The sequence below is a fragment of the Panthera leo genome, chromosome B2 (assembly GCF_018350215.1).
Source record: "Panthera leo isolate Ple1 chromosome B2, P.leo_Ple1_pat1.1, whole genome shotgun sequence".
Classification (NCBI taxonomy): domain Eukaryota; kingdom Metazoa; phylum Chordata; class Mammalia; order Carnivora; family Felidae; genus Panthera; species Panthera leo.
In genome coordinates this window covers 141,684,191-141,710,023 of record NC_056683.1, presented here as the reverse complement: position 1 = coordinate 141,710,023, position 25,833 = coordinate 141,684,191, and the positions used below count along the sequence as shown (strand labels likewise).

Here is a 25,833-nt window from a genome sequence, read left to right as displayed (position 1 = left end):
CATGAAAGTTGTCACAGAAAATTCGTTAAGAACCCTCCTCAAAGCTAAATACACAAAGCACCTGAATTTTGAGAGATGAGGAAGATTCATACATGCCAGGCAAAATATACAAGGGACACACTCTGGTCAAGTTTTAAAATTTCAAGGAAATAAACAATATAGAGGAACAGAGAAAAGGGACAGAGTGATTACAAACGAGAGACAGCTAGAAAAAGAACAGTAAGGTAAAGAAAGTAGGAGAAAGGAGTTGAGAGAAACCCACAAGTTTCAGGTAGAAAAGCCATTCAAAAGAGTAAAATCCAAACTGGACTCGGTAAATATCTGAAGCCGATGAGAAAAATGGTCCATTTGATGGAAATGGATTATGACCCAGGAATTCTATACAAGACTAAACATCAAACACAAAGGCAAAGAGGAATGGCCTGGAAAGAGGACTTCAACCATTTCCACTGTGACCTCAGTCTGTACTTGCTCAATTGATGAAGTTCTTATCTCCAGCTTATTTCTTAGCTCCAACGAAAGACCTGGTGGGCAAAGTATCCTGGGATGGGAACTGAAACGACCCCCTCCCCCAAGCAATAGGGAGGGGAGGGCCCTGATGCTACCAAGACCACACGTGCCTGACTCCAAGACAGTGATGGACCTGACCTTTACTGCCCACTGACCTTTGTCCCACATTTTCTTTACATGAACCCAGAAGTATTTTCAGCACTTTAGAGTCAGACCTTGACATGTTAGTCGGCGTCTTCCCGGTGTTAGCGCCAGTGAAATAAGGCCACCATTTGTCTCTCTGCCTGTGGATTTTTGCCAGCAGCCGAATCTGGTTTGGGACCCTCGGAGCCAGGTGCTCTCCCACCCTTAGGCCCCAGGTCCAGCCTCAGGGAAACGAACTGTTCGGGTATTTCCCAACAAAGTTCAAGCTGTTCAAGAGACAGCTTCAAGATCGGTAAAGGTAGTGGGCCCCCACTAGGCCATCTACCCCGAGCTCCTTTTCTAACAATTTCCCTCCTCCCCCATCTGTTGCTTATGCAACACTTAAAAAAAAAAAATGTCGGTAGAGGGGGTGGGCGCTGAAATGTCTCCCTGCCCCCTCATTGTGCTCTTCTAGATTCTAAGTAACCAAACCTCAGAATCCTCTGCTTTACTTATGTTAACTTACAACCATCCAAACCAGTTTTTGAGGACAGGTGTTCCTGTTTTCAGAGAGAAACTCAATGACCTGTCCGAGATCCCAGAGCTAGCAAGCAGGGAGCAGACATCTGGATGCAGGTAGTCTCTTAATCACTTTCCTAGAGTGAGAATAATGTATTCAGAAAGCTTATTCAGGGGCGCCGAGGTGGCTCAGTCAGGTGAGTGTCAGACTCGCTTTCGATTCGGGTCACGATCTCCTGGTTCTTGAAATGGAGCCCCTGCTCTGTCAAGCTCTGCGCTGATGGCATGAAGCCTGCCTGGGATTCTCCCTCCCTCTCTCTGTGCCCCTCTCCTGCTTGTAGTCTCTCTTCCTCTCGCTCTTTCTCTCAAAATAAATAAAGTTAAAAAGAAAGGAAAAAGCTTATTCAGTAATCTCACCAACAGACCTTTCAGTGTTCTTTGCTGCAAAGGAGAGCTACGTACACTTGAGAATGTTTATTGACTACATTTGCAAATGCTTGTTTTTCATCTCTGTATCTTCCTCCTATCTCTTAAGGCAGGAAAAAGTTAAGAGAATGAGTTAAATCAGAAGGAATCATGTCAGAGTTTTTAGTTTCTTTAGAAGTGAGGTTTATTACTCTACAAAATACACTATTTTCCATCTTTTCAGAAAATAGTAAAATTATGTCAGATCACCTGTTAACGGCTCATATTAAGAGCAGCATAATCATTAATAATTTTGATTACCACCTATAGTGTCTATCAGCAATAAAGGGGAATAGTTTTTATTATCAGTACTGTTCAGTAACTGTTCACTTAAAACTGATTCCTCGATATACATTTTTTTACGTTAATTGGGATGCATACTTAGGATGCCTGAAATTTTAAATAATCACACTAAATTTTACAAGGAAATAAGCATTCAAGGAATTAAGAATTTTTGAGACGCCTGGGTGGCTCAGTCGGTAAGTATCTGACTCGACTGACTCAGGTCACCATCTCACAGTTTTGTCAGGAGCTGTCCTGGGTTTGGAGCCTGTTTAGGATTGTCCCTCCCCCGCTCACGTGCATGCACATGCACATTCTCTCTAAAAAAATTTTTTTTTTGACCTGATACAGTGTTTAAGAGAAAAACCCTTTATCAAGAAGGGTACGCCTGCGTGATAGGGGCGCCTGCGTGGCTCAGAGGGTTAAGTGTTGGATTCTTGATTTCGGCTCAGGTCATGATCCTGGGTCATGGGATCAAGCCTTATGGGATCAAGCCCTGCTTAAAGATTCTCTCTCTCTAAAAAAAAAACAAAAAGAAAGAAAGAAAAAAAAGTATAACTCTAAATATTACAATTTTAGTGCATGGATATTTATGACTGGTCACCTAACTTCGATCCATTAAAATGATTCCTTTTTGCAGTTAAGAAAATTTAAGTGAATACTACCTTTTCACAATATATAGGACTTTATTTTTAAAAGACAGTAGTCAATTTCTCCACCACCAAGCAACCTGCATCTTGTTCTGGACATCTAAGGCATGCCAAATCAGGGGTGCCTGGGTGGCTCAGTTAAACATCCAACTTCAGCTCAGGTCATAATCTCACACCTTGTGAGTTCAAGCCCCGCATGGGGCTCTGTGCTGACAGCTGACAGACGGCCCATTCTATATTGTGTCTCCTTTGCTCTCTGCCCCACCCCTGCTCATTCTCTTTCTCGCTCTCAAAAATAAACATTAGAAAAAAAAAGTATTAAAGTGTGCCAAATCAAATAAGGTTTACCAGATGCCAAGGAGAGTTTATGAAAAATGTCACTTGGTTCTTTCCTATTCTCTCGTAGTTGGACAAGTCAACTAAACAGCTGCATGTAGGGTTCCTAGTTCACAATGTCCCCTTTTTCTTACTGCAATGTCCAGGGACAGATATTTAGCACTTGCCCCAATACTTTTGAATGAAATAAAAACTCTCCTTCCCGTAACACTCTTTGCAATCACTATCCAATGTAATTTGTTCCACACCTTTTAAACTGGGATTCTAAGAAAAGTTTTCTCAAGGTTTCATGTTCCTATTAAGAGGTACTAGATGACAAATGCCCGAGATATATGACTTAAATATGCCTGAAATAAAAGATTCAACATTACAGTACAGCTGGAAACTCTAAAGAAATGTATTTTCTACTCAACAAGTTTTAGAACCAAATGTACCAATAACGCCACAAAATTGTTTGCATTGTTATATGAGAATCAATGTTCTGTGGATTGATTTATATTGGTGGGAGTCGTGATGGACGTAGAGTAGTCCCTCCTCATCTAGGGAATTACATCCCAAGACCCCCAGGGGATGCCCAGCCGAGCCCGATGTATACTGTGTTTTTTCCTATATGTACATACCTATGATAATGTTTAATTTATAAGTTAGGCACAGTAAGAGATTAATAACAATTAATAATAAAATACAATAACAATAAACTGCAATAAAGGTTATGTGAATATGGTCTCTCCCCAAAATATCTTACTGTACTGTCTGTACTTACCCTCTTTCCTCTTGTGGGGTCCTCGAGTGAGATGATAAAATGCCCACATGATGAGATGAAGCGAGGTGAATGACGTAGGCTTCGTGACATAGCGTTAGGCTACTACTGACCTTCTTTCTGAGGATAGTGAGAAGAAGAATCATCTGCTTTTGGGCCTTGGTTGAAGGTGGAAAAGCAAAACTGCAGATAAGGGAGGACCTACTGTACTAAATAGTGGAAACGTCCAGCTTGTGTAGTGAGTGAAAATGGTACACAGGTACTTTGAGTAAACACACTATAGGAGAGAAGAGAACCACGTTCGATAGGGTTCTACACAGTGTCACAAAAGTCCTTTTCTCTCTTGGAGAATTCTCATCACAGGAACCCATCCTAGTTAACACTATCTTCAGGAAGGGAAGCAAAGCCCCTATCAGTGTGATCATTTCTGCCTCCAATCAATCACAAAACTATATATGATATATCTTAACCCAATCATGCCGCTTCCCACAAGACTATCTGTTCCTACTTCTGTTCCTTCTTTAAAATTGAAGTAGAGTTGACCTATGATATTCTGTTGAATTTTAGGTGTGCATAACATATTGAATTGACAGTTACATATATTACAAAATGCTCACCATAGTAAGTCTAGTTATCATCTGTCACCATACAATGTTATTACAATTTTATTGACTATATTCCTTATGCTGTACTCTCCTATAGTCCTTCTTTTTAAAATCAGTTTAAACAGGGATTCTCATAGGAAATAAGGCACAAATAAAACTGATGTCTTTAAACAAAACACTTGCCATGATGGGAAAGGAAAATGTGACCAAAAAAGCTTGAACAAGGAAAAACTAAAGCCTGCAGAGCAACAGGTCCCTTTCTCATTTGGTTATCTCTCACCCTTTGCACTTTTAAAATGCTGTATTTTTAGGGAAATGCAAAGCGTAGTTCACATTAACATTACATGGTTCTCTTCCCCATCTTCTTCACCAAGACAGCTGGCCGGTATGCAGGCATTACTTGCAAGACATAAATATTACCCAAGGTCCCACCGTGGCATATTTATCTAAATAATCTGTGAAGTTTCTAATTAGAACAGGACAAACCACACCCACACTACAAAACCCCACAATTATTAACAGGAACAAGTGAAACAGTTAGGTTAGACGAATAATTTAAAAGCATATTCCATCATATTCTTAATGTATTAAAAAGGTAGGAAAACCATTTACATTAATATTTTAATGTAGGATAATAAAAGGCAAATCACAGACAAGCATTAAAACTTTTCTTTCTTTTTTTACATTCTAGGGTACACGTACTAAAAAAAAACAGAAGAGGAAAATCTGTTCAGGGGCTTTTTTTCTGAACGAATGACATCATAGGTTTTCCTGTAACATGCATCTAAGCAACTAAGTTTAATCTGTCACATAGGACACTGAATGGTGACAGTCTCACATTTGTTTCTTTTGATTCCTAAGTGGTCAATATTGAGTATTTTCACTTCTGAGTAAGAGAAAAGGCATTTTGGTCCATTAATTCACCCACTCGCTCCTGGAGGACATTAACCAACTCTGCTATAACGAAGACATGAGTGTCATCAATGTCTTGAATGATGAACTTCTTTCCTAGGGCATTTGATTCATCCAAGTACAGCAGGAACTGCTTCATGGCTGGGTCACTGCAGAGAAAACACATAAAGATGAGACGTCCTGTTGTCAAATTTCACGGGAACAACTAGAATTGGGCTTGTAGAATTTTTAGGATAATTTATAAGTTCTAAACTGTTAACTCAATCCCTCACTCCCTCTCAAGCACTAATGATCTGTAGACATAGCTTCATTTTAGAACTGCTGGTTCAAGTTTTAGACAAAGAGACCGATGATAAGATTTTAAAAGAGTAGTTTGTCACTGACAAGTGAAAAATAATGTTCAAAGCTTGGTAGTTAACAGGGCCAAAGAGTAACAGCTCCCTTCACAGATTGAAAAAATGAATTTCCTTACTTGCCCATGACCATGACTTTTTTTTTTTTTTTTTTTTTTTTTAATGTTTATTTATTCTTGAGACAGAGAGAGATAGAGCATGAGTGGGGGAGAGGCAGAGAGAGAAGGAGACACAGAATCAGAAGCAGGCTCCAGGCTCCGAGCTGTCAGCACAGAGCCTGACGCGGGGCTCGAACTCACAAGCTGTGAGATCATGACCTGAGCCGAAGTATGACGCTTAACTGACTGAGCCACCCAGGCGCCCCCATGACCATGACTTTTAAGAAGCCAAAGGATTTTCACTACCTTGCCAGTGAAAAACTTATTTACAAAACCAGTCAAACAGTCACTTTGCAAAAGTCAGAGCTGCATTCAGTCTCAGCTTTATCACTTACTTGTATTTAATCTCCCAATATGTATTTGTATTACATGTATTTAATCTCCCAAAGCCTCAAAATGAGGCTACAGGGCAGTTATGAAAATTACAGAATAATGCCAAGAATAGGCTCTGGCTTGCAGCAGGTGCCCAAATTATTTTTCTTCCTTAAAATTTTAAACTTTGTAAGTCTGAACTATCATTCAGAATCTTTAAGGGAAATCCTACCAAAATCTCCTAGAGAATACTGAGCTCAAAGAGATCCAAATTTAATTCTATTTATTTGTGGTTTTCACTCTGTAACGAATAGAGTAAGTCACAAAGGAAAAAGGGATATAATTTCTTGGATTTACAGAAACATATCTGTCATAAAAGCTCTGAATCACACAAAAGGGACACCCTTTAGACCTAATGTACAATGTATTTAGCAAAAATTGAACATAAAAATGTCAAGCTGCATACAATTTTCAAATCTTAGAGAAAATGTAACTTTACAAACTCTTTTGGTTTATTGAGGAATGACAACATCAATTGCAAAGATGCTTTAATTCAAAAAGGGTCAGTGTAATTTCCTGAAAACAAAACCAAATTTTAGTTCCTTCAAGTACAAACCAGGTGTGAGCGAAGCTAACAAAAGTAAAGGATTTATTTCAGTCACTAAATGGGTATGGTTCATGGTGTATTACCTATTAATAAAGCCAAGTCTTCCTGAAAAGATGATTTTCTTAATTATTTCTAGTAACTTACCATTACAATGATTTTATGAACATTTTACAATGTAAAATGATGTGAATAAATAAATAGGTCTGCCCTTATCAGATCTGACACAGATTTTAGTTTTTAAAGTGTATTTATTTATTTATTTATTTATTTATTTATTTGAGAGAGAGAGAGAGAGAGAGAGAGAGAGAGAGACACCGAGACCCAAGCAGTCTCCACACTACCAGTGCAGAGTCTGATGTGGGGCTCGAACTCACGAACCATAAGGTCATGACCTGAGCAGAAGTCGGATGCTTAACCAACTGAGCCACCCAGGTGCTCCAAAACTGACACAGATTTTGAAAAAACAATCCAGCACTCTCCTGTTGGGGTGCCTGTCTGGCTAAGTCGGTAGTGTACGTGACTCTTGATCTCAGCGTCATGAGTTCAAGCCCCATGATGGGCATGAAGCCTACTTAAAATAAAAATTAAAAAAAGGAAAAAAAAAAAAGAACCCTCCCTGTTACTAGAGCTTACATTTACCAGTAGTGCTACGATACACACACACACACGCACGCGCGCACATGCACAGAATAGGGAAGCAGGATGAGAACTGGCAGTCATGAAACTGCGACACTCCCAAGTTCAAACAGGGGAGGCAGGGAAGGCCTGACTGAGCAGGTGACATCTGAACAAACACCAGGAGGTAGTGAGTGAGCCACGTGACTCAGGCAGAGAGAAACAGCAAGGCCACAGAGGCTGGAGTGCGGTGACTAAAGGGAACAGAAGTGGGAGATGAGGTCACCAAGTTCGCTGTAGCTGGGCCAGATCACAAAGGGCCTCAGAGGTGATTTTAGCAACTCTGGCTTTTACTGGGAGACATGATTTAACTTGCAAACTGACTTAAATTTTATTATTATTTTTTGGAACGAGAGAGCGAGTCCATGCATGAGTGGGTGGGGAAGGACTGGAGGAGAGGGAGAGAGAGGATCCTAAGCAGGCCCCACATCCAGCACAGAGCCCAACACAGGGCTCCATCTCACGACCATGAGATCATGACCTGAGCTGAAATCAAGAGTCAGACACTTGACTGACTGGGCTACCCAGGTGCCCCCAAACAGACTTAAATTTTACTTTTTAAAATATTTTTAATGTTTATTTTTGAGAGACAGAACTTGAGTGGGGGAGGAGTAGAGACAGTGAGAAACACAGAATCCGAAGCACAAAGCTTCAGATCTGAGCTGTCAGCACAGAGCCCGACGTGGGGCTCAAACCCACAAACCGCAACATCATGACCTGAGCCGAAGTCAGAAGGTCAACTGACCGAGCCACCCAGGTGCCCCAAACTGACTTAAATTTGAAAAGGAAGGATCATACAGCCTGTGGGGTTGAGAAAAGACTGGGGTGGTGGTAGTGGTGGAGGCAAGGGTGCAAACAGGGAGACTGATCAGAAGGTGAATGCGGTAACCCAGGCAAGAGATGATAATGGTTTGGAAGTAAGTGGTAACGGGGAGATGAGAAGCGGTTGCATTCTAGACATACATTGAACGTAAAGCCAACATAATTTGCCGAGACTAGACTCCGACTTTGGAAGAGAAGAATTAAGGGGACTCCCAACATTTTTGGTCAGAGCAAATGAAAAAAATGGAGTTGCCTTTTAGTGAGATGAGGAAGTAGGAAGAACAGGTGTGCTGGGAAGATCAAGAGTGGGTTTGAGGCACATTGCACTTGAGATAGGTTGGCACCCAAGCGGAAAACTGCGTAGGAAAGTGGGCATACGATTCTGGATTCCAGTAGCAAAGTCTGGACTGAAGAGCAAAAGTCAGTCATCAAGACCCAACAAGGAAGTGAACATCGCAACAGAGAAAAGAGTATGGACCAAGCCCCAGACTCCCCAACGTCAAGAGGTTAGCAGGAAAAGGACAAATCAGCAAAGCAGACTGGAAAGGAGTGACTGCAGAGGCAGGAAGAAAGCCCTGAGTTCTGGAAGGTAAGTGAACAAAGGACATTTGGGGAGAAGAGGTGATCCACCGTGATAGGTGCTGGTAACAGACAGGTACAGGAAATAAGGATTGAAACTTGACTACCAGACCTTGGCAAGAACAGGTTCAGTGGAGTCACAGGACAGAAATCAGAGAAAGTGAATTTAGACAAGTCTTCCAAGAAAGTCTTTTTCACAGAGCGGGAAATAGAGCCGCAGCTGGAAAAGGATATGGGAATCAATAGGTTTTGCTCACCTCCTTCCGGGGGTGGGGGTGGGGGTGGGTGGGTATCACAACATGTTTAGAATGCTGATGGGAATGATTCAGTAGAGAAGGAAAAATTGCTAGAGCAGGAGGAGGAGGAAGGCTGCTGGAAAGCTGTCCTGAAATAGGCAAGAAGGGATGGGGTCCAGTTCCCAAGTGGAGAAGCTGGCTTAAGACAGAAGAATGGATACTTCATCATAGCCAGTGGGGGGGAAGGGAAGAGTATATGCGCACAGATCAATGGGACAGACTTGCCGACTTTCTCTCCCGATTGCTTTTCCTGTATTTTTGCAGTGAAACAGGAAAGTTTTTGGAGGTAAAGAAGTTGAAGGTATGAAATACCACATTCGTCTAGTCTAAGAAGTACATTTCCCCCCACATTTTAACATCTACAAAATCAAGATGACTCTTGCAATCAATGGCATGATACAGTATACCTGGTAGTGATTTTTCTTGGAGGCACAAAAAATACCAGTAAGTTTTAAAACTACTGAAATCTTGGGGCACCTGGGTGGGTCAGTTGGTTGAGTGTCTGACTTTGAATCAGGTCATGATCTCACGGTTCGTGGGTTCTAGCCCCGCATCGGGCTCTGTGCTGACAGCTCAGAGCCTGGAGCCTGCTTCGGATTCTGTGTCTCTATCTGTCTCTGCCCCTCCCCTGCTCACACTCTCTCTCAGAAATAAAATAAAAACATAAAAAAAAATAAAAAAAAATACAACTACCAAAATCTTGAATTTGAAGTAGAACAGCTGTATTAAGAGGGGGACAGTAAAAAGACTAAGAAACAGGGATTTGCTGGCTAGCATTAAGGGTCCACATGAGTTTAGGAGTCGTGAATTTAAAGCCGTGGAGGTAAAGGTTCAGAGCAGGTGCAGAGTGGGACAGAATCACATCTGGTTAGTGTGAGAGAGAGGCAAGGGAGCTGACGGTCTTTAATTGAACGAACCGATGCGGCCTGGAACCGTGGAGCCTCAGCCCTCAGTGGGCTGAGGAGGACGTGGGGTGCTGCTGGGAAGGTCAGGGGAAGGCGGGAGATCAACAGACCGCAGGCCTGGCAGAGCTGAAGAAATTAGAGCGAGGGCATTAGAGGGAGTGAATGGGCAAGAAGGGGTGGAGGTCAGGGAGACGCCCGAAGTGGAGAGAGTGAAGGGAGGGCAATACTGGCAGGGACAGACGAGGGCCGCCCACGGCAGCGGGAAAGGCTGGGACAGGGTGGAGGACAGGCTTGGGAAGAGGAGGTCAGGAGACTGAGAAGTCAGGGTATTGAGGGGACGATCCACGTGGATGCTGAAATTACCAAAATGCGCAGAGGAGAGCTACTCAAGAGTGACAGCCTTCACGGAAAAGCCTTGAAGGGAAAGGGGAGGGTTAGTGAGCAGGGTCCTCTGATGGTGAGAGCTGTGGGTTTCTACGAAGACAAGTCACCATGTCTGAAGTGGCAAGGAGGAGTAAGGCAGATACCTATCCAGTTTCCTGGCCCCAATGGTACATGAGGTACCACAGAGGAGGCAATGCTTGGGAGGGTTGTGGGAGAAGTGGTGTGCTCAGGAGAAAGCTCGTGCTCCCAGAGAGACAGAAAAAGGGGGCTGGGAGAAGGAAGAGTTCCGAGGGGTGGAAGATACAGGGGGTCCTGCCGGGCTAGGGCTCAGAGGGGTGGAGGTGGGAAAAAGCAGATGACTTTTTCTGCTGCAGGTATCGAGTGTCAAAGTGTCCGAGGGGTGGCCTGGAAATCTGTGGCTTTCTGGGTGACTGAAAACAGGAAAAGTAAGGCTAAAGAGTATGAGAATGAGGGTCTCAGGGCAGGTAGAGACATGAGACTGAAGGCCAACAACAGGCAGATGTGGATGCGTCAGAGTGGGGTCTTCTAGAAAGGTAATGTTATAGTCACGGATTTAAGCAGATACAGATAAACTGCACATTTCCAGGAATTCCCTAATTTTGGCAGTTACACAGAATAAGAAATTTTTGTAAACCAGTTAATATGTTGTACATTGAAAAATCTCACTGAGGTAGACAAATTACCAATGATTGACAAAAAGGCTGTGAAGCAAAGTTAAAAAGGGCTTAAAGAGCAACTCTAGGGCGCTGGTGGCTCAGTCGGTTGAGTATCTGTCTGACTTCGGCTCAGGTCAAGATCTTATGGTTCATGGGTTTGAGCCCCACGTCCGGCTCTGTGCTGACAACGCAGAGCCTGGAGCCCACTTCGGATTCTGTGTCTCCCTCTCTCTGCCCCTCCCCTGCTCATGCTCATGCTCTGTCTCTCTCTCAAAAAAAATAAAAATAAACACAAAAAAAGCAATTCTAGAAAGAAGGGGAGGAGGGGCGGCAGGGAGTAACAAGCAGGTTTAACAGGGTTCTTTCAGTTGCAATTACAGAAATGGAATCGAGGAGGAGGTCTACAGAACAGGGAAATCAAAGCTTCAGTGTCTCTAACGCCATTGTTTTTAAAAACTGTGTTGTTTCCCTAAACGTTTCCTTGCCCATACAAATAAAAGGGGAGTGGGGAATAAAAGAGGACTCACTTAATAGACGGGGGTGAGGGACAGACAGAAATAATCGGCTTTAGTGTTCTGCAGCTGGGCCATTTCCCGTCTCTCCCTTCTCCCTCTGCCATCAGGGGACAGGAAGACTCACTCTCATCTCTCACATGGAGGCCCTAGTGCCCATTTTACCCTCAGGTCCCACAAGAATCTCAGTATTTTCTTTCTTTTTGAGAGAGGCAGAGGAGGGAGAGACAGACCCCTAAGCAGGCTTGACATCCAGCATGGAGCCTGACACGGGGCTCGAACTCATGACCAAGAGATCAGGAGCCTACGCTGAGTCAGACACTCAACCGACTGAGCCACCCAGTTGCCACAGATCTCAGTACTTTCAATTAAAATCATTCAGAGGCTTCTTTGAAGGATATTCTTCACACAGCAGAACAATTTAAAATAGATTTCGGGTCCAAATGTGATAGATTACCTTGTTACTGTCTGAGCTCAGCACATTCACAGAGGACGCCAATTTATTCTAGTAATTGGCTGCTCTGAGAGGTTTTAGAGATAGCAAAGGTTAAGTGGTTATAAAGACTATTAGATTCCCAGAAATTTTCTAGATGAAATAAATTTACATTATATCAACGAAGTGAACCCCAAACAACTGAAACTAAGAAGTGTCAGGGGAGCTCACGTCTGTGCTCTGATTCAGCACGCTGGTGTTTTCAAAATTTTTGCCATTTGCATACCATCCCTGCTATTTTAGCCAGCTCTTGTAACACCTGCATTACATATTATTTTTCCTCTAAATTGCTTTTAAAGCAACTTAAAAAAAATTTTTTTTAAACATTTATTTATTTTTGAGGAATAGAGACAGAGCACAAGCGGGGGGAGGGGCAGAGAGAGAAGGAGACACAGAATCTGAAGCAGGTTCCAGGCTCAGGGCTGTCAGCACAAGCCTGACGTGGGGCTTGAACTCATGGACAGTGAGATCATGACCTGGACCGAAGTCAGACGCTTAACTGACTGAGCCACCCAGGCGCCCCTAAATCAACTTTTAAGCCTAACTTGATCTGGTATGAATCATCAGTCATCCTGATGTGGTTTTTTTCCCCTCAAGTAAATTAAACTGGTCATATACAAACTATTTTTGTGTTCTCCCCCCTCCCTTTTGTGTTCCACTACAAATCATCTTGAACACCAGTGGCACTCCCCATACCTGGGGAAACACTCCTAACTGACAAATGAGATAGTCACTGGTCAGTGAGACACTGAAATGACTATTTCTGTTATTAATTGCCTCAATTAAACTTTTTGAAAGGAAACAGAAAGCTGTCAACTTCAGACTGAATTCTCAAACATGTACCTAAAAAATATAATTTGTAATGATTCAAAAGGACACTCAAAGTTTAGGGGATCTTTGTTACGAAACACTGAGGGACTGGAATATCTTGCCTGAAAACAGGGTTATTTATTCCACTTTCTCATGAAGAGAATCTATGGGAGAGTCTGCTGGTAAGAACAAAGCAAAAAAAACCCCAAGTGCCCATAGACATACTCAGTTAAAAAACTGGGATCAGGGGGGCCTGGGTAGCACAGTCGGTTAGTGTCCGACTTCGGCCCAGGTCAGGATTTCGCAGTTTGTGGGTTCAAGCCCCGCATCGGACTCTGTGCTGACAGCTCAGAGCCTGGAACCTGCTTCGGATTCTGTGTCTCCCTCTTTCTCTTCCCCTCCTTCGCTCATGCTGTCTCTCTCTCTCAAAAATAAATAAACATTAAAAAAAAAAAAAAAGTTAAAAAAAATAAAAAACTGGGATCAGGGCTAGTGAGCAAGAAAAAAATGTATCTCCGCCCTGGAGATGTGATGGGCAGATGTCAATCAACCCCTTCCTACATAACCTGAGTATAAAACGTGATTCTAAAAAGTATTGTGAAGTCTCTCCTATGATGTAGTTAGCTATACGACAGATCACAGAATCATGGGTCACCTGCACAAAATTGTCAGCACTGCCCATACCATCAGAATACTAAGATTGGCTCAGTCAATGGTAAACAATCCTTCCTGATAATAATTAGCTACAAGGTAGAATTCCTTAAAAATCTTATACTTGCAATGAGTAGGGTCTTAAGAGAAAGAAAGGGCCACCTCAGGAGTCATTACATCAACCAGAACGACTGTCCCAAGTCTCCAATAGGACACACAAGAGGTTTATTGTTAAAAAGACGCAAGACACTAAAGAAAACAACTGGGCTCAGCCAAAGCCCAATCCCCACCTCAAACAAAATATGTATGATCTATAAAATCACTAACCCTCTCCATGCCTTACGGTCCTAGGTAGTAAGATGGAGACAGTGCCACTTATGTTGCAGGGCTGCTGGATTAGAGACTATACCTAAAACACTTTGCTCATGGTAGATACTCAAATGAAGAGCAATTACAATGCCAAGAGTTTCTGGGTGTGTGAAAGGATACAGGTAGAAAGGTTCAAATGACCCCCTTCTATCCCCATTAAAGGATTTGCTTGTACAAAAATGTTGTTCTATTATTATCCCGTGAATACATATATTATTCTAAGACTGCACATGCACAAGTCCTTTTACAGAACTTAACACGACACAATGCTTAGTTCTGTGTTAGAAAGACAGATTACATAAGGCTTATTTGCGTGTGTTCTGAAGCCAGAATACTGTGGTTTAAAATCCAATCTTAGCAGCTGTGTAACCCTGAGCAATTTATTTCTCTGTGCTCAATTTCTGCATCTATAAAATGGGGATAATAACACCTATATCTCATAGGGTTGTTGTGAGAACGAATAGAATATTACCAAGTGCTTAGTACGGTACCAGTAAATGTTCAGTGTTACATCATGAAGGCATTCAGCCCTTTTTATTTAACACTGTATCACACAATATCATCCCAGATCACTTGAAATGTTTGCAAGTATTTTAATAGCTACATTATCTGATTAGGAAAAAAGTCACAATGTTTTAAGTTTTCAATGCCAGTTAATGCAGTATACTATTAGTTTCAGGTGTACAATATAGCGATTCAACACTTCTACTCGACACCTGGTGCCCATCACAAGAGCATTCCTTAACGCCCATCACCATCCATTCTTTATAATTAAGAGTCTATTTCTTGATTGTGTCTTTTTCCTTTTGCTCATTTGTTTCCTTAAATTTCACATGGGAGTGAAATCACATGGCTTTTGTCTTTCTCGGACTTATGTCACTTAACATTACACTCGCTAGCTCCATCCTCAAGGCGTCATGTTGTATGAGCACATTCAGTCACCTACGTTTTTATCTGCAGTTCTGGTCACTTCCTTAGGATAAACTTCTGGAAGGGGAATTACTGTGGTAAAGCATATCAATGTTCCAAAACCTATCAAAAATTGCTTTCCGTATTAGGTCTTTTTAAAGACTGTGCTTCTATCACCCATATCGTTAGCTCGGTGAGAGCTGCTTTTTAAAAACTAAGACTGGAAGCCAACATTCACTTCATTTAAAAGCTATTTGATGTAACTTGCCAAAAAAAGAGGTCTGGTGCACAAAGCTTTTTTGTACTGAAACTTGAATCCAAGTTATCAGAACCTATTCTTATCTCCACTATTATCACTGTGCTAATAGAGAAGCTCTAAAGGAACATTAATACTCTGGGATTTAGGCTGAGATTACATTCCTTGGCTCAGTTATGTTAACAAAATTCATTCAGTACACAAATATTTACTAAGCGTCGCCCATGTATAGTTTAGGCACTCTTCTGGGTAGCCAAGAAACTTCTGTGAATATGGCCCTTCTAAGAAGCAAAGGGTCACAAGAAATATATAAATGCTGCGAAAGAACAGAACAATGGTAAGACTAGTTTTGTCTTAGTTCTTTTTTAAAGTTTATTTATTTTGAGACGGAGACAATGTGAGTGGGGAGGGGCGCAGAGAGAGAGAGAGAGAGAGAGAGAGAGAGAGAGAGAGAGAGGGAGAGAATGAGAATCCCAAGCAGACTCTGCACTGTCAGCACAGAGCCCGGCACAGGGCTCAAATTCACAAAACCGTGAGAACATGACCTGAGCCAAAACTGAGAACTGAACGCTTAACTGACTGAGCCACCCAGGCGCCCCTTGCTTTTGTTCTTAATTGCTTCTCCTAACAGTATAGGTTTAGAAGCCGAACCCGTAAATCTAATAAATACTATTTCTTCAGATTCTTTGCTATTGTGCTGTAAGCTAGTTGGGAATTGCACCTTTATAACAAATCATCTTGCCGAAGCACTTGCCGCACCAAGTAACCAAGATAACGGTGGCCCCAGAGGTCTGCTCTGGCACCCGCAACTGGACAAGGCCATTTGTTGGACACAGGCTGCTTGCTTCAGTACTGCTGTGGTTGGCTAGATTTGGGAAATGCTTAGTGTGAGGCTGGCGGTTGACAGTGGTGGACCCCAACAAAGAGGAAGTTTTCACCAACCTCATTGATACATAAAAACACAAATTTATCAACAACAAATTTCAATTTAGCTTTAGATTTTGGCAGTTGATAAACTTTGTGAGGAAAGAATCTTCTTATATCCTAGTACCTTGATTTTTCAATTCATAGAGTTGGGCCTAATGGCCACCACCATAATCTGACTTATTTGCTTCATTTATTAAAGACTCCTAATCAGTTGAAAGGAACTGACAGAGGTGAAATTTAAATGGGGCACGAAGTTCAGCCATTCTAAGACAGGTGTCAAATTAAGACTCCCTTCTTGAATGAGGCCCTACGTGGCCGAGAAGTATTTTGCCGGCTGCCTGAACAGAATGTGTGGAACAGCGCTATCCATGCCATTATAGATGACCACGTATGGTGATGTGGCTGGAATTTGGAAAGAATCACTGCAACAATGAAAGTGGTTTTAAGAAATTCTTGAGTGGTTTGCCTATGAACTCTAGACCTATGAGATTCTGTACTCCACACACCTATAGGCCCCACACAATCCATGGGTATTATGAAGTAAACAGACTTATGCTAATACTATATTACTAAGAATCTTCTTTTTGGCATCAAATACAGACATGAGGGAGACTGAAGGACTTTTCCAGTTACTGTCCCAGCATGGACACCTGATTGTGGAGTTCCCATCAGCCCCGACCATGCCCTTTATAAACCTATTATTTCTTAAGCCTGGAGTCTTTTTGGAAGATTTCTATCTTTGGGAAGACAGTAACCCTCTTGGAAAATTGTGCAGGCTACACTTTGGAATTCACCTTAAAGGAAAAAATTCAAGTTTTGCAAGGACAGTGTCCATCGGCAAAATAAAACTTTACTAGTTTTGGTGCAAAACGATTCTCCACAGGAAAACTCATTATCAGACTTAGGCCAGTTAAGTGCTTCTCTTCCCAAACTTTAAATGCCTTTTAACAAGTATCTTTGCATGCACAATTCTGATTTAGGAGACTTGGAGCGAGGTCTGAGACTTCGCATTTCTAACAAGTTCCAGATGATGCTGTTGCTGTTAGTCTGGGGATTACACAGAAGAGCAGAGTGATAGAGGGGCCATTAGAGCCTACGTAGAATTGAGGCTTGGTTCCGTGACAGCAAACTGGGCAGAGAGCTCAGCCAATAGGAAAGAAAACTAACACCTCAGGTCCTCTTACAGATTTATACTAGGTCCTCAAGGCTACAGTGAAAGCCTACCACTGAGATTTTAATGAGCCTCCCAGGATTCTGCTCTTTAAAATGCAGTCCAGCCATATTTTTTCAAATTAAAATATAGATCTAACACAATCTTAACCATCAGGCCAAACGGATTATTTTGGAAACAGACTAAATTATTCTGAGGTATTCTTTCTTAATTTTTTAATACTTATTTTTGAGAGAGGGAGAGAGAGAAGAGCTTGCTGAGTGGGGGAGGGGCAGAGAGAAAGGGAGAATGAGGATCTGAAGCGGGTTCCGTGATGACAGAAGGGAGCCCCACGCGGGGCTCTAACTCACGAACCACCAGGAGATCATGACCCAAGCCGAAGTCAGATGCTTAACTTGACTAAGGCACCCAGGCGCCTCCTGAGATTATTCTTGAATAGGCAGCAATGACAAAGAAAAGAAGGGATGTGGGACAGGATTAAGGAAAAGTAGCAGGGAGAGTGAAACAATGTGATAAAAGACGTATCATTAGAGAAGGGAATGAATGGTGTGAAACACATGTTCAGCTAAAAAAAAAAAAAAAAAAAAAGGCAAATTCAAATCTTTGCCTAACATGCCCTTCCTCCCAATAAATTCTAGATAAATGAAACTTTACACATCAACAAAAACTAAAATACAAAAATCTGACAAGAGAGAAGTTAAGATTTATCAAATCCAGGGGTGAAGATCAAACTTAAAATTGGAAGAAACAAAAGGGGAAAAGCGGACAGCTGACACTGTATGTATGTGTATGCCGTATGACTCTGCAGACGGTGCTTTTAGGCAAATAGGCCTGAGAGATGGAATGTGGAAAGGGCTCACAGAGACCATCTGAATACAAACAGGCCCATCAGGAGATCCACCTCAAAATATCCAGAGGCCCTAACTGACCAATGGGCTACTTACAACCAGGCATAGTTACCAAAAAGGGGAGAGAGAATTCCTTCCGTTCCCATCCCCACACCTCCTCATCTTCCTCCTTTAAAAACAGCCTTCACTGTCTCTGCTTGCTGCTCCTGTGCAGTGTATTCCATAAACTTGTATCTCCTTTGCTCTGTCTTGGGTGAATTTCCATCCCCTGTGCCATTGGCTTCCACTCGGTCATCGCCCCACATGTGGGGGCTCCCATCTGACTGGACAGACACCACATTTAGACACCGTATCCTCTGTGTTAAAAATACAGTAGCATTGAAAGACCAACCAGGAGAATGTTTCTATAATTACGAAGAAAATTTTTAAACATTTATTTATTTTGAGAGAGAGAGTGATGGGAGCGCACAGTGGGGGAGGGGCAGAGGGAGAAAGAGTGAGAGAATCCTAAGCAGGCTCAAACAGCACGGAGCTTGCCGTGGGGCTCAAACCCATGAACGTGAGACCATGACCTGAGCCGCAGTCAGACGCTTAACCAACTGAGCCAGCCAGGTGCCCCAGTTATGACAAAGTGTTAAGAAAAATACAATACAAAAAAACTGGCTTAAAAGTATTTTCCAAAAGAAAACAGCACTTTGTGTTTAGAACTTATGACACCTAGATCCTGTCCCCTTGCTTTCCCCAGTGAACACCTCTCCTCTGTGAGTAGTTTGTTCTCATCAACATAAATTCTATTCTCTCCATTAAAACCAAAATAACAAGAACCAGATTCCCTTACCATATCCCTCTTCAGCTTTCAATCCAGTTCTCCATTCCTTTGCTTATTATTACAGCAAAACTTCTCTGAAGATTCTCCACTTCCTCATCTTCCTTTCCCTTTTCAAAGTACTCCAATCTGGCATCTATCTCACATTTCCACTAAAACAGCTCTCATCTTAAAACAAAACAAACAAACAAAAAAACGTTGCCTGGGTGGCTCAGTCAATTAAGGGTCTGACTCTTGATTTAGGTTCATGTTATGATCTCACAGTCCTGAGACAGAACCCCAAGTAGGGCTCCCCGCTCAGTGTAGAGCCTGCTTAAGAGTCTTTATCACTCTCTCCCTCAGCCTCTCCCCCACTGGTGTGCGCATGCTCTCAAATAGATTAAATTAAAAAAAGAAGATACGAGAAAAATCACTGACTTCCAGTGTCTTCACCTTATTCTATCTCTCAGGCCCACTCACCTTCATTAAACATCCCCTCTTAGCTTCCCTCCCACGTCACTGGCTCTTTTCTTCTACCCTTGTTTTGTCTCCTTTATTCCAAACATTAAATCAACCGGCACTGCTCACCACTGAGCACTTGAAACGTGGCCAGCCTGTGATTTGGGCTGCAGAAAGTAAACTACACACTGCCGTATGAAAAAAGACCTAACACGATTTTGAAATCTTTATCAACTTTGACAATTTAGGACACGTTAAAATAGTTTGGATACACTGGGTTAAATGAAATGTATTAATTTCACCTGTTTCAATTTACTCTTACCGTGGCTAACAGAAAATTTAAGACAACGTGTGTGGCTCACGTTGTATTTCTATAGGACAAAGCTGCTTTGATGCCGAAAGTATCCTAGGGTTTGGCTTTGCTCCTCCCCCAGCCTTAACATCACAAACAAGTGGAGACAAAGCAAGAACTGGTCCCATAGTAGAGGTCTTCAGGCTGTGGTACTTGGCCCTAGATAGCCTGCTTTGAAATTCAATGCCGCTCATTAAGGTTTCTAGTTTCTTCTTTGGAACGCGTGCCTCGTTTAAGAAACCTTCAATTGACTCTTGACTTTCTTACTCTTTCAAGACCACAGTTCATGATGGTGAAGACTCAGGCAGACCCTAAATTCTAGTCAATCCCTGAGGGTGGGATGACAATGCAAGTACTGTTCCTCCAAAGAGTGTTGATCTAAAAAATACACCTTCCCTGGAGGCACCTGGCTGGCTCAGTTAAGCGGCTGACTTTGGCTCAGGCCATGATTGCACAGTTCTTGGGTTGGAGCTCCACATAGGGCTCTATGCTGACAGCTCAGAGCCTGGAGCCTGCTTAGGATTCTGTGTCTCCCTCTTTCTGCCCCTTCCCCACTCGCGCTCTGTGTCTGTCTGTCTCAAAAATAAACATTAAAAAAAATACACTTCCCCTGACCAAAACGTGTTGGAAATAATGCCACTTACGCCACTGGCCAGAGACACTGAAATCTGGCACAGGAAAGAAATATACCAACAAAATCTGTTCCACTTGTTATATAAGAAAAATGAAGTTAAGAAAGTTGAAAGACTTGATTCGTTTGGATCTTAAAACAAAAACATGGATTTTAGAGGAGGTATACATACATCAAGATTCAACACGGAGATTTAAATTTCATTAAGTATCAAAACTACTAACCATTCTATCAGCACTCCTTTCAAGACGTTGACCATCTTTTCCAAGTCAGAAGGTGATGACCTTTAAAATGCTAATAAAAGAGATAAGGTGACAATAAATTCGAAAGCACCGACTTCAATATACTTTGGAGATTTGCCTCTGAAATGAGACAAAATGTTTAATGTCAGATTAAAGAGTTAAGTCTATGAAAAACATAGGGCTAACGTTAACAAGACATACAGTTATTCTGATTTTTAACAAAATTAAAATGAGCCTATTGGAACATTAATGCTTCTTGCAAACGCTACCCGAGTCGACCCAAAAGAAAGCAAGCCACCTAAGTACGCCCGCGTACCCAAACCAGGTTTAGAACATGAGTCACAAGATTTCTATTCCCACCTGGGCTAATGATAAAAGATACAATCCTGGGAAGCAGGAATCACAGAATGGTAGCTCTGAAAGGGATGGTGAGGCCGAACATCTCTTTTCACAGAAGAGCTAGAGCAAAGGGACAAAGCTAAAGCTCCCGGGTTAAAAAAAAAAAAAAAAAAAAAAAAAAAAAAGGAAGAAGAAAAAGAAAGAAAGAAAGAAAAAGGGGGGAGAAGGAGAAGAAAAAGAAAAAGGGGGAGAAGAAGAAGAAAAAAAAAGAAAGAAAGAAAAAGGGGGGAGAAGAAGAAGAAAAAGAAAAAGGGGGGAGAAGAAGAAGAAAAAAAAAGAAAGAAAGAAAAAGGGGGGAGAAGAAGAAGAAAAAGAAAAAGAAAAAGAAAAAGGGAGAAGCCAGGTCACCAGATCATGTGTTCCTTTACCAACTAACTCAGTTTCCCAAGGATCTGCCCTAGGAGGAAAGAAAAAAAATCCCACGCGGCAGATGCGAACTTAATCCTTAAACTTCTCACACGGGATGCGAGCCATTACCTCCCCTATTGAATTCCACGGCTCAATGACAGCGGGACAGCCTCCAGGCCTCTTCAGGAAGCGCCCCGAGGGGGTGCGAAACAGGGCCCGGTATCCCAGCACTTGCAGGACCGGCTTCTGAGTCTCCTCTCCCCCTCCCTTCCTTGGAAACCCACGATTTTCTACGCACCCCACTTTGCCTTCTCGCTGGAAGAACTGACACCACGCACCTCTACCCACAGATCCAGCAGTAACTCCGCCTTGCAGCGTCTGTGCCGGCTACGTCATCGGTCAGCGACGCTCTTGTGGGCGGGGCGCGAGCTGGGCCGAGGGGGCGGGGCGCGACGGGGGCGGGGGCGGTATCACGTGCCGCCGGTAGGCGGCTGGAGGGCTCCAGCTGCGAACCGCCGAGAAGGGTTCGCTGCCTGCCGACGGGGTCGGGGGTGAGCGGCTGAGGGCGGGCCGAGTCCGCGTGCCGGCAGGTAGGAAGGGGAGCCCGGGCTCGTGGGGGCGGGCGAGGGTGTCCGTGAAGCCGGCACGGCGGGGAGTGGGGAGGGCGGCGCCGGGGCACGGCTCCCGACCGACCTGCTGACCCGCCGACCCGCCGCCGGGCTTGAGGGCCTCTCTCTGAGCCTGGGCCGCCCGACCCTTCGTTCCCACTCGCTGCCCAGCTCCGGCACCTCTCTGAGGCCCAAAAAGCACCTGCCGGTACCATCAGCCCCGCCTCGGTAGTCACGGAAAGATGATGGGAAGGAGTAGGAAACAGTCCCTTCATTCAAATCGGCACCTGCCAAACCACAGCTTCTAGCTCTGACCGGAGAGGTTGAATACATTGAATGCTTTTAGATTTTTAAACCCGGTAACGGTCATCTTAAAGTGGAAGACCCCAGAGGGTTCTAAAATTAATTCTTTCCCCAAAATTTGATGTATAGTCTACTAGAGCTCTCACTTTATTTTTTACCAGTGGAGGGATGAGCTTCTTGCTTAGGTTCCTTAGGTTAAATTGTACTTCCCCAAATAAGTTAATGCTGCATTGTATTGCTTGGTGTGTTTGTGTGATTTATGAACCCAGCTCTTATATTCCGTTTTCCTCTTTTTAGCCCTCAAATTTTTGCCTCTTTTTGGTTTCGGTATTGCTGCTTCCGCGTGCGTGCTCTCTAGGTATGGTTCTTCCAAAGTGTCCTTTTTTATTAATTTTTTTAAATGTTTGTTTTTGAGAGAGAAAACGAACACAAGTGGGGGAGGGGCAGAGAGAGATGGGGACAGAGGCTCTGAAGCGGGCCTTGCACTGACAGCAGAGAGCCCAATGCGGGGCTCAAACCCACAGATCGTGAGATCATGACCTGAGCAGAAGTCAAATGCTCAACCGACTGAGCCACCCAGGTGCCCCCCCCCCCAATTTTTTTAATTTTTAAGATTTTTTAATCCAAGTATAGTTAACATACAATGCCATTATAGTTTTAGGTGTGAACAGTATAAAAATTCAACACTTTGGTCATCACTGTAAGTGCACACTTAATGTCCTTCACCTATTTCGCCCATCCCCCTATCCACCTCCCCTCTGGCTACCACCAGTTCTCTATATTTAAAAGTCGGTTTGTCTTTCTTCTTTGTTTTGTTTCTTAAATTCCACGTAGGAATGAAATCTTACGGTATTTGTCTTTGACAGATTTATTTCACTTAACATTATACTCTCTAGTTTCATCTCTGTTGTTGCAAATGGCAAGATTCCATTCTTTATTATGCCTAATAGTCCATGAATAGATCTTGTTTGCTTTATCCATTCACCTATGGATGGACACCTGTGTTGCTTCTGTGTCTTGGCTATCGTAAATAAGCCTGTAATAAACATAGGGGTGCCCATATCTTTTCGCATTAATGTTTTTATTTGGGTGAATACCCAGTAGTGGAATTACTAGATGATACGGTAATCCTGTATTTTTTTTGAGGAACTTCTATACTGTTTTCCACAGTGGCTGCACTAGCTTGCTTTCCCGCACTAGCTTGCTTTCCCACCAACAGTGTATGAGGGTTCCTTTTTTTTTTTTTTTAAAGTTTATTTATTTATTTTGAGAGAGAGCCTATGTGCGCATGAGCAGGGGGAGGGGCAGAGAGAGAGAGAGAGAGAGAGAGAGAGAATCCCAAGCAGGCTCTGCACTGTCAGTAGGGAGCCCAATGTAGGGTTCAACATGGGATTTGAACTCACAAACTGTGAGATCTTGACCTGAGCGGAAACCAAGAGTCAAATGCTTAACTCACTGAGCCACCCAGTCTCCCTGAGTGTTCCTTTTATTCCACATCCTTGTCAACACTTGATATTTGCAAGTATGTTTTCTTTCTTTCCTTTTTTTTTTTTTTTTCCTTGCATGCATTCTACTTGGCCGTTTGGCCCGAAGCCTACACATTAATCACCTGTGTGTAATTCGAAGCACCTCCTCAAAGTGAACTAGTTCTCATCCTTCGCAGTTACTTCAAAACCTGCTTTTCTTCAGGTGTTTCCCTGAATTGTCCAGATTTAAAATCTCCATCCACTTATTCAGCAAACATTTTTGTGCATTTGATATGTGCCAGACACTGTTCTAGACACTGGGAATACAATGATGAACAAGCAACTAATTACAGTGGGAGGAGAAAGACTAAAATCAGCTAACAAGAAGGTAGATGGTGATGTAACAGTGACTGGAAAGACTGCTTCGGTTAGAGGGTGTCAGAATGGCCTCTGAACCCCCAAATCATATAACTTAGGTAGGTTCTGGTGAGGAATCTGCAAAATGATTGTAATATTTACCTGGCAGAGTAAACTAACAAAGAGCTAAGAAAAGTTTGAGACAGAGGAGTAATGTTATAAAAATATAAAACTACAGTATTTAAAACAGTGACAGTAGTATGAGACAAAGCAATGGAATCGAATAAACATCCCAGGAACAAAAGAAAAATATGTGTATATGTGTAGGTACATATGTAGGCATACATATGCATGAATTTATGAGGTAAGAGAAAAGATCACAAATCAATGGAAAAAGGAAGTTTTATCCAATAGTGAAAAAAATGGGCTTCAGGAAGATTTCTGAATTAAAAAGTGACTGTTATATACCAGCAATAACTAACTAGGAATTTTAATTTAAAAAGTTACTATTCATAACAGTATTCAAAACTAAAGGTATCTAGAAATAGATCTGTATAGAGCTGTATAGTCCTCTAGGGAGAAAATTACAATGCTCTATTGAAACACAGAAGACCCAAGTAAATGAAGAGATATACCATATTCATGGGTGGGAGGACTCAATAGCATAAAGGTGTCAGTTTCCCCCAATTCTACAAATTCAGTATAGTTACAATGAAAATTGCATGTGATTTTTCACAGAACTTGACATGCTGAACCTAAAATACATATGGAAAGCCAATGGACTAAGAATAGCTAAGTCAATTTTGAAAAAAATGAAGTCCCTTCCTCCCAGATATCAGAACTTAATATGAAGCTATGATAATTAAGACTATTTATTCTTAATTACTAGTATTGATTCAGGGATAGAAAAGTAGTCTGATGGAATAGAATAGAAAGCCTAGAAATGCACCCACATATATATGGGAGCTTAGCATACTACGAAATGGTCTTATAAAACCAGGGAAAGCATATGCTATTCACTAAATAATGCTGAAATACATGGTATCCATGTAGAATAAAGACTAAATTAGGTTCTTATTACTGTCTGTTCACAATAGTGATTTCTAGATGGATTAAAGACTGCCGTATGAAAGACATCTATATAATATTTAGAAAAAAATATATAGGAGTCTGTATTGTTTCCAGGAAAGTTTTTATTTTTCACATAAGATTTACCATTTTAGCTCCTTTAGGTATATAGTTCAGTGTTATTGTGTAGCTATCACTACTGTCTGTCTCTGGAATTTTTTCATCTCACTGGGAAGGATTTCTTAAGTTACAAAAAGCACCATTGAGGTTGCTATTACATTATTCCAAATGAAAGATAATGTTGATTTGAACTAGAGGGGTAACAGTGAAGATGAAGAAAGGAGGATGGATTTGGGATGTATTTTTTTTTGTTTGTTTTTTTTAAACGTTTATTTATTTTTGAGACAGAGAGAGACAGAGCATGAACGGGGGAGGGTCAGAGAGAGGGAGACACAGAATCTGAAACAGGCTCCACGCTCTGAGCCATCAGCACAGAGCCCGACGCGGGGCTCGAACTCACGGACCACGAGATTATGACCTGAGCCGAAGTCGGCCGCTTAACCGACTGAGCCACCCAGGCGCCCCATTTTTGGGATGTGTTTTGATGGCAGAGAGCAGGAATTGTGCATGGTTTGGATAGGGGGTGAGGGGAAAACAAGGAATCAGGGGCAACATCTAGGTATTTTGCTTGAACTACAAGGTAGATCATTTATCATTTGTCACCAAAACCATTTGCTGTTTGGTGACAATGAAGAGGATGAGTGGAGGAAGACTATAGGAAGAAAAAATAGAGAATTCTGTTTTGGATTGTTAAGTTTGAAAGACCTGTTTGACCTGCAAGTGGAAATGTTCCAATAGTGGTTGGATAGATGAGTCCAGAAAGACTGTGGCTGAAGGTGCACCTTTGGAATGACTGGCA

At 42.3% G+C, this 25,833-nt stretch overlaps 2 protein-coding genes across 7 annotated transcripts in view; one reads left to right on the top strand and one right to left on the bottom strand.

Annotated features, from left to right (window-relative positions):
- Positions 1–4,857: 4,857 nt before the first annotated feature.
- GTF2H5 (general transcription factor IIH subunit 5) lies at positions 4,858–21,503 on the bottom strand. Of its 4 annotated transcripts, XM_042940177.1 has the most exons (5): positions 21,242–21,252; positions 20,348–20,417; positions 18,715–18,870; positions 18,031–18,232; positions 4,858–5,311 (listed from the first exon to the last, which is right to left on the bottom strand). In XM_042940177.1, exons 4-5 carry the CDS (start codon positions 18,036–18,038, stop codon positions 5,131–5,133), a joined length of 189 nt encoding a protein of 62 aa, XP_042796111.1. In that variant the 5' UTR covers positions 18,039–18,232; positions 18,715–18,870; positions 20,348–20,417; positions 21,242–21,252; the 3' UTR covers positions 4,858–5,130. The 4 variants fall into 4 exon arrangements, with proteins under 4 accessions (XP_042796111.1, XP_042796110.1, XP_042796108.1 ...); XM_042940176.1 differs by lacking the exons at positions 18,031–18,232; positions 18,715–18,870; positions 21,242–21,252 and adding an exon at positions 21,451–21,503; XM_042940174.1 differs by lacking the exons at positions 18,031–18,232; positions 18,715–18,870; positions 21,242–21,252 and adding an exon at positions 21,411–21,489.
- An 86-nt stretch (positions 21,504–21,589) lies between these two features.
- The window catches only part of SERAC1 (serine active site containing 1), a 74,476-nt gene continuing 70,232 nt past the window's right edge, over positions 21,590–25,833 (top strand). Inside the window, exons 1-2 of one of the 3 annotated variants that reach the window (XM_042940170.1) lie at positions 21,590–21,702; positions 22,321–22,381. The gene's annotated coding sequence lies outside the window, so the exon portion shown is untranslated. Of the gene's footprint in view, positions 21,703–21,808; positions 22,043–22,320; positions 22,382–25,833 lie in introns of those variants that run through there. The other 2 variants (XM_042940171.1, XM_042940169.1) reach the window with 2 other exon arrangements.

Bases quoted from the DNA above. Each gene is read 5' to 3' on its own strand.
- GTF2H5 (XM_042940176.1), bottom strand. From the start codon at position 20,382: ATGGTCAACGTCTTGAAAGGAGTGCTGATAGAATG. The intron at 5,312-20,347 runs GTTAGTAGTTTT...TTTTCTCTGCAG, and splicing joins AAAGGAGTGCTGATAGAATG to TGACCCAGCCATGAAGCAGT.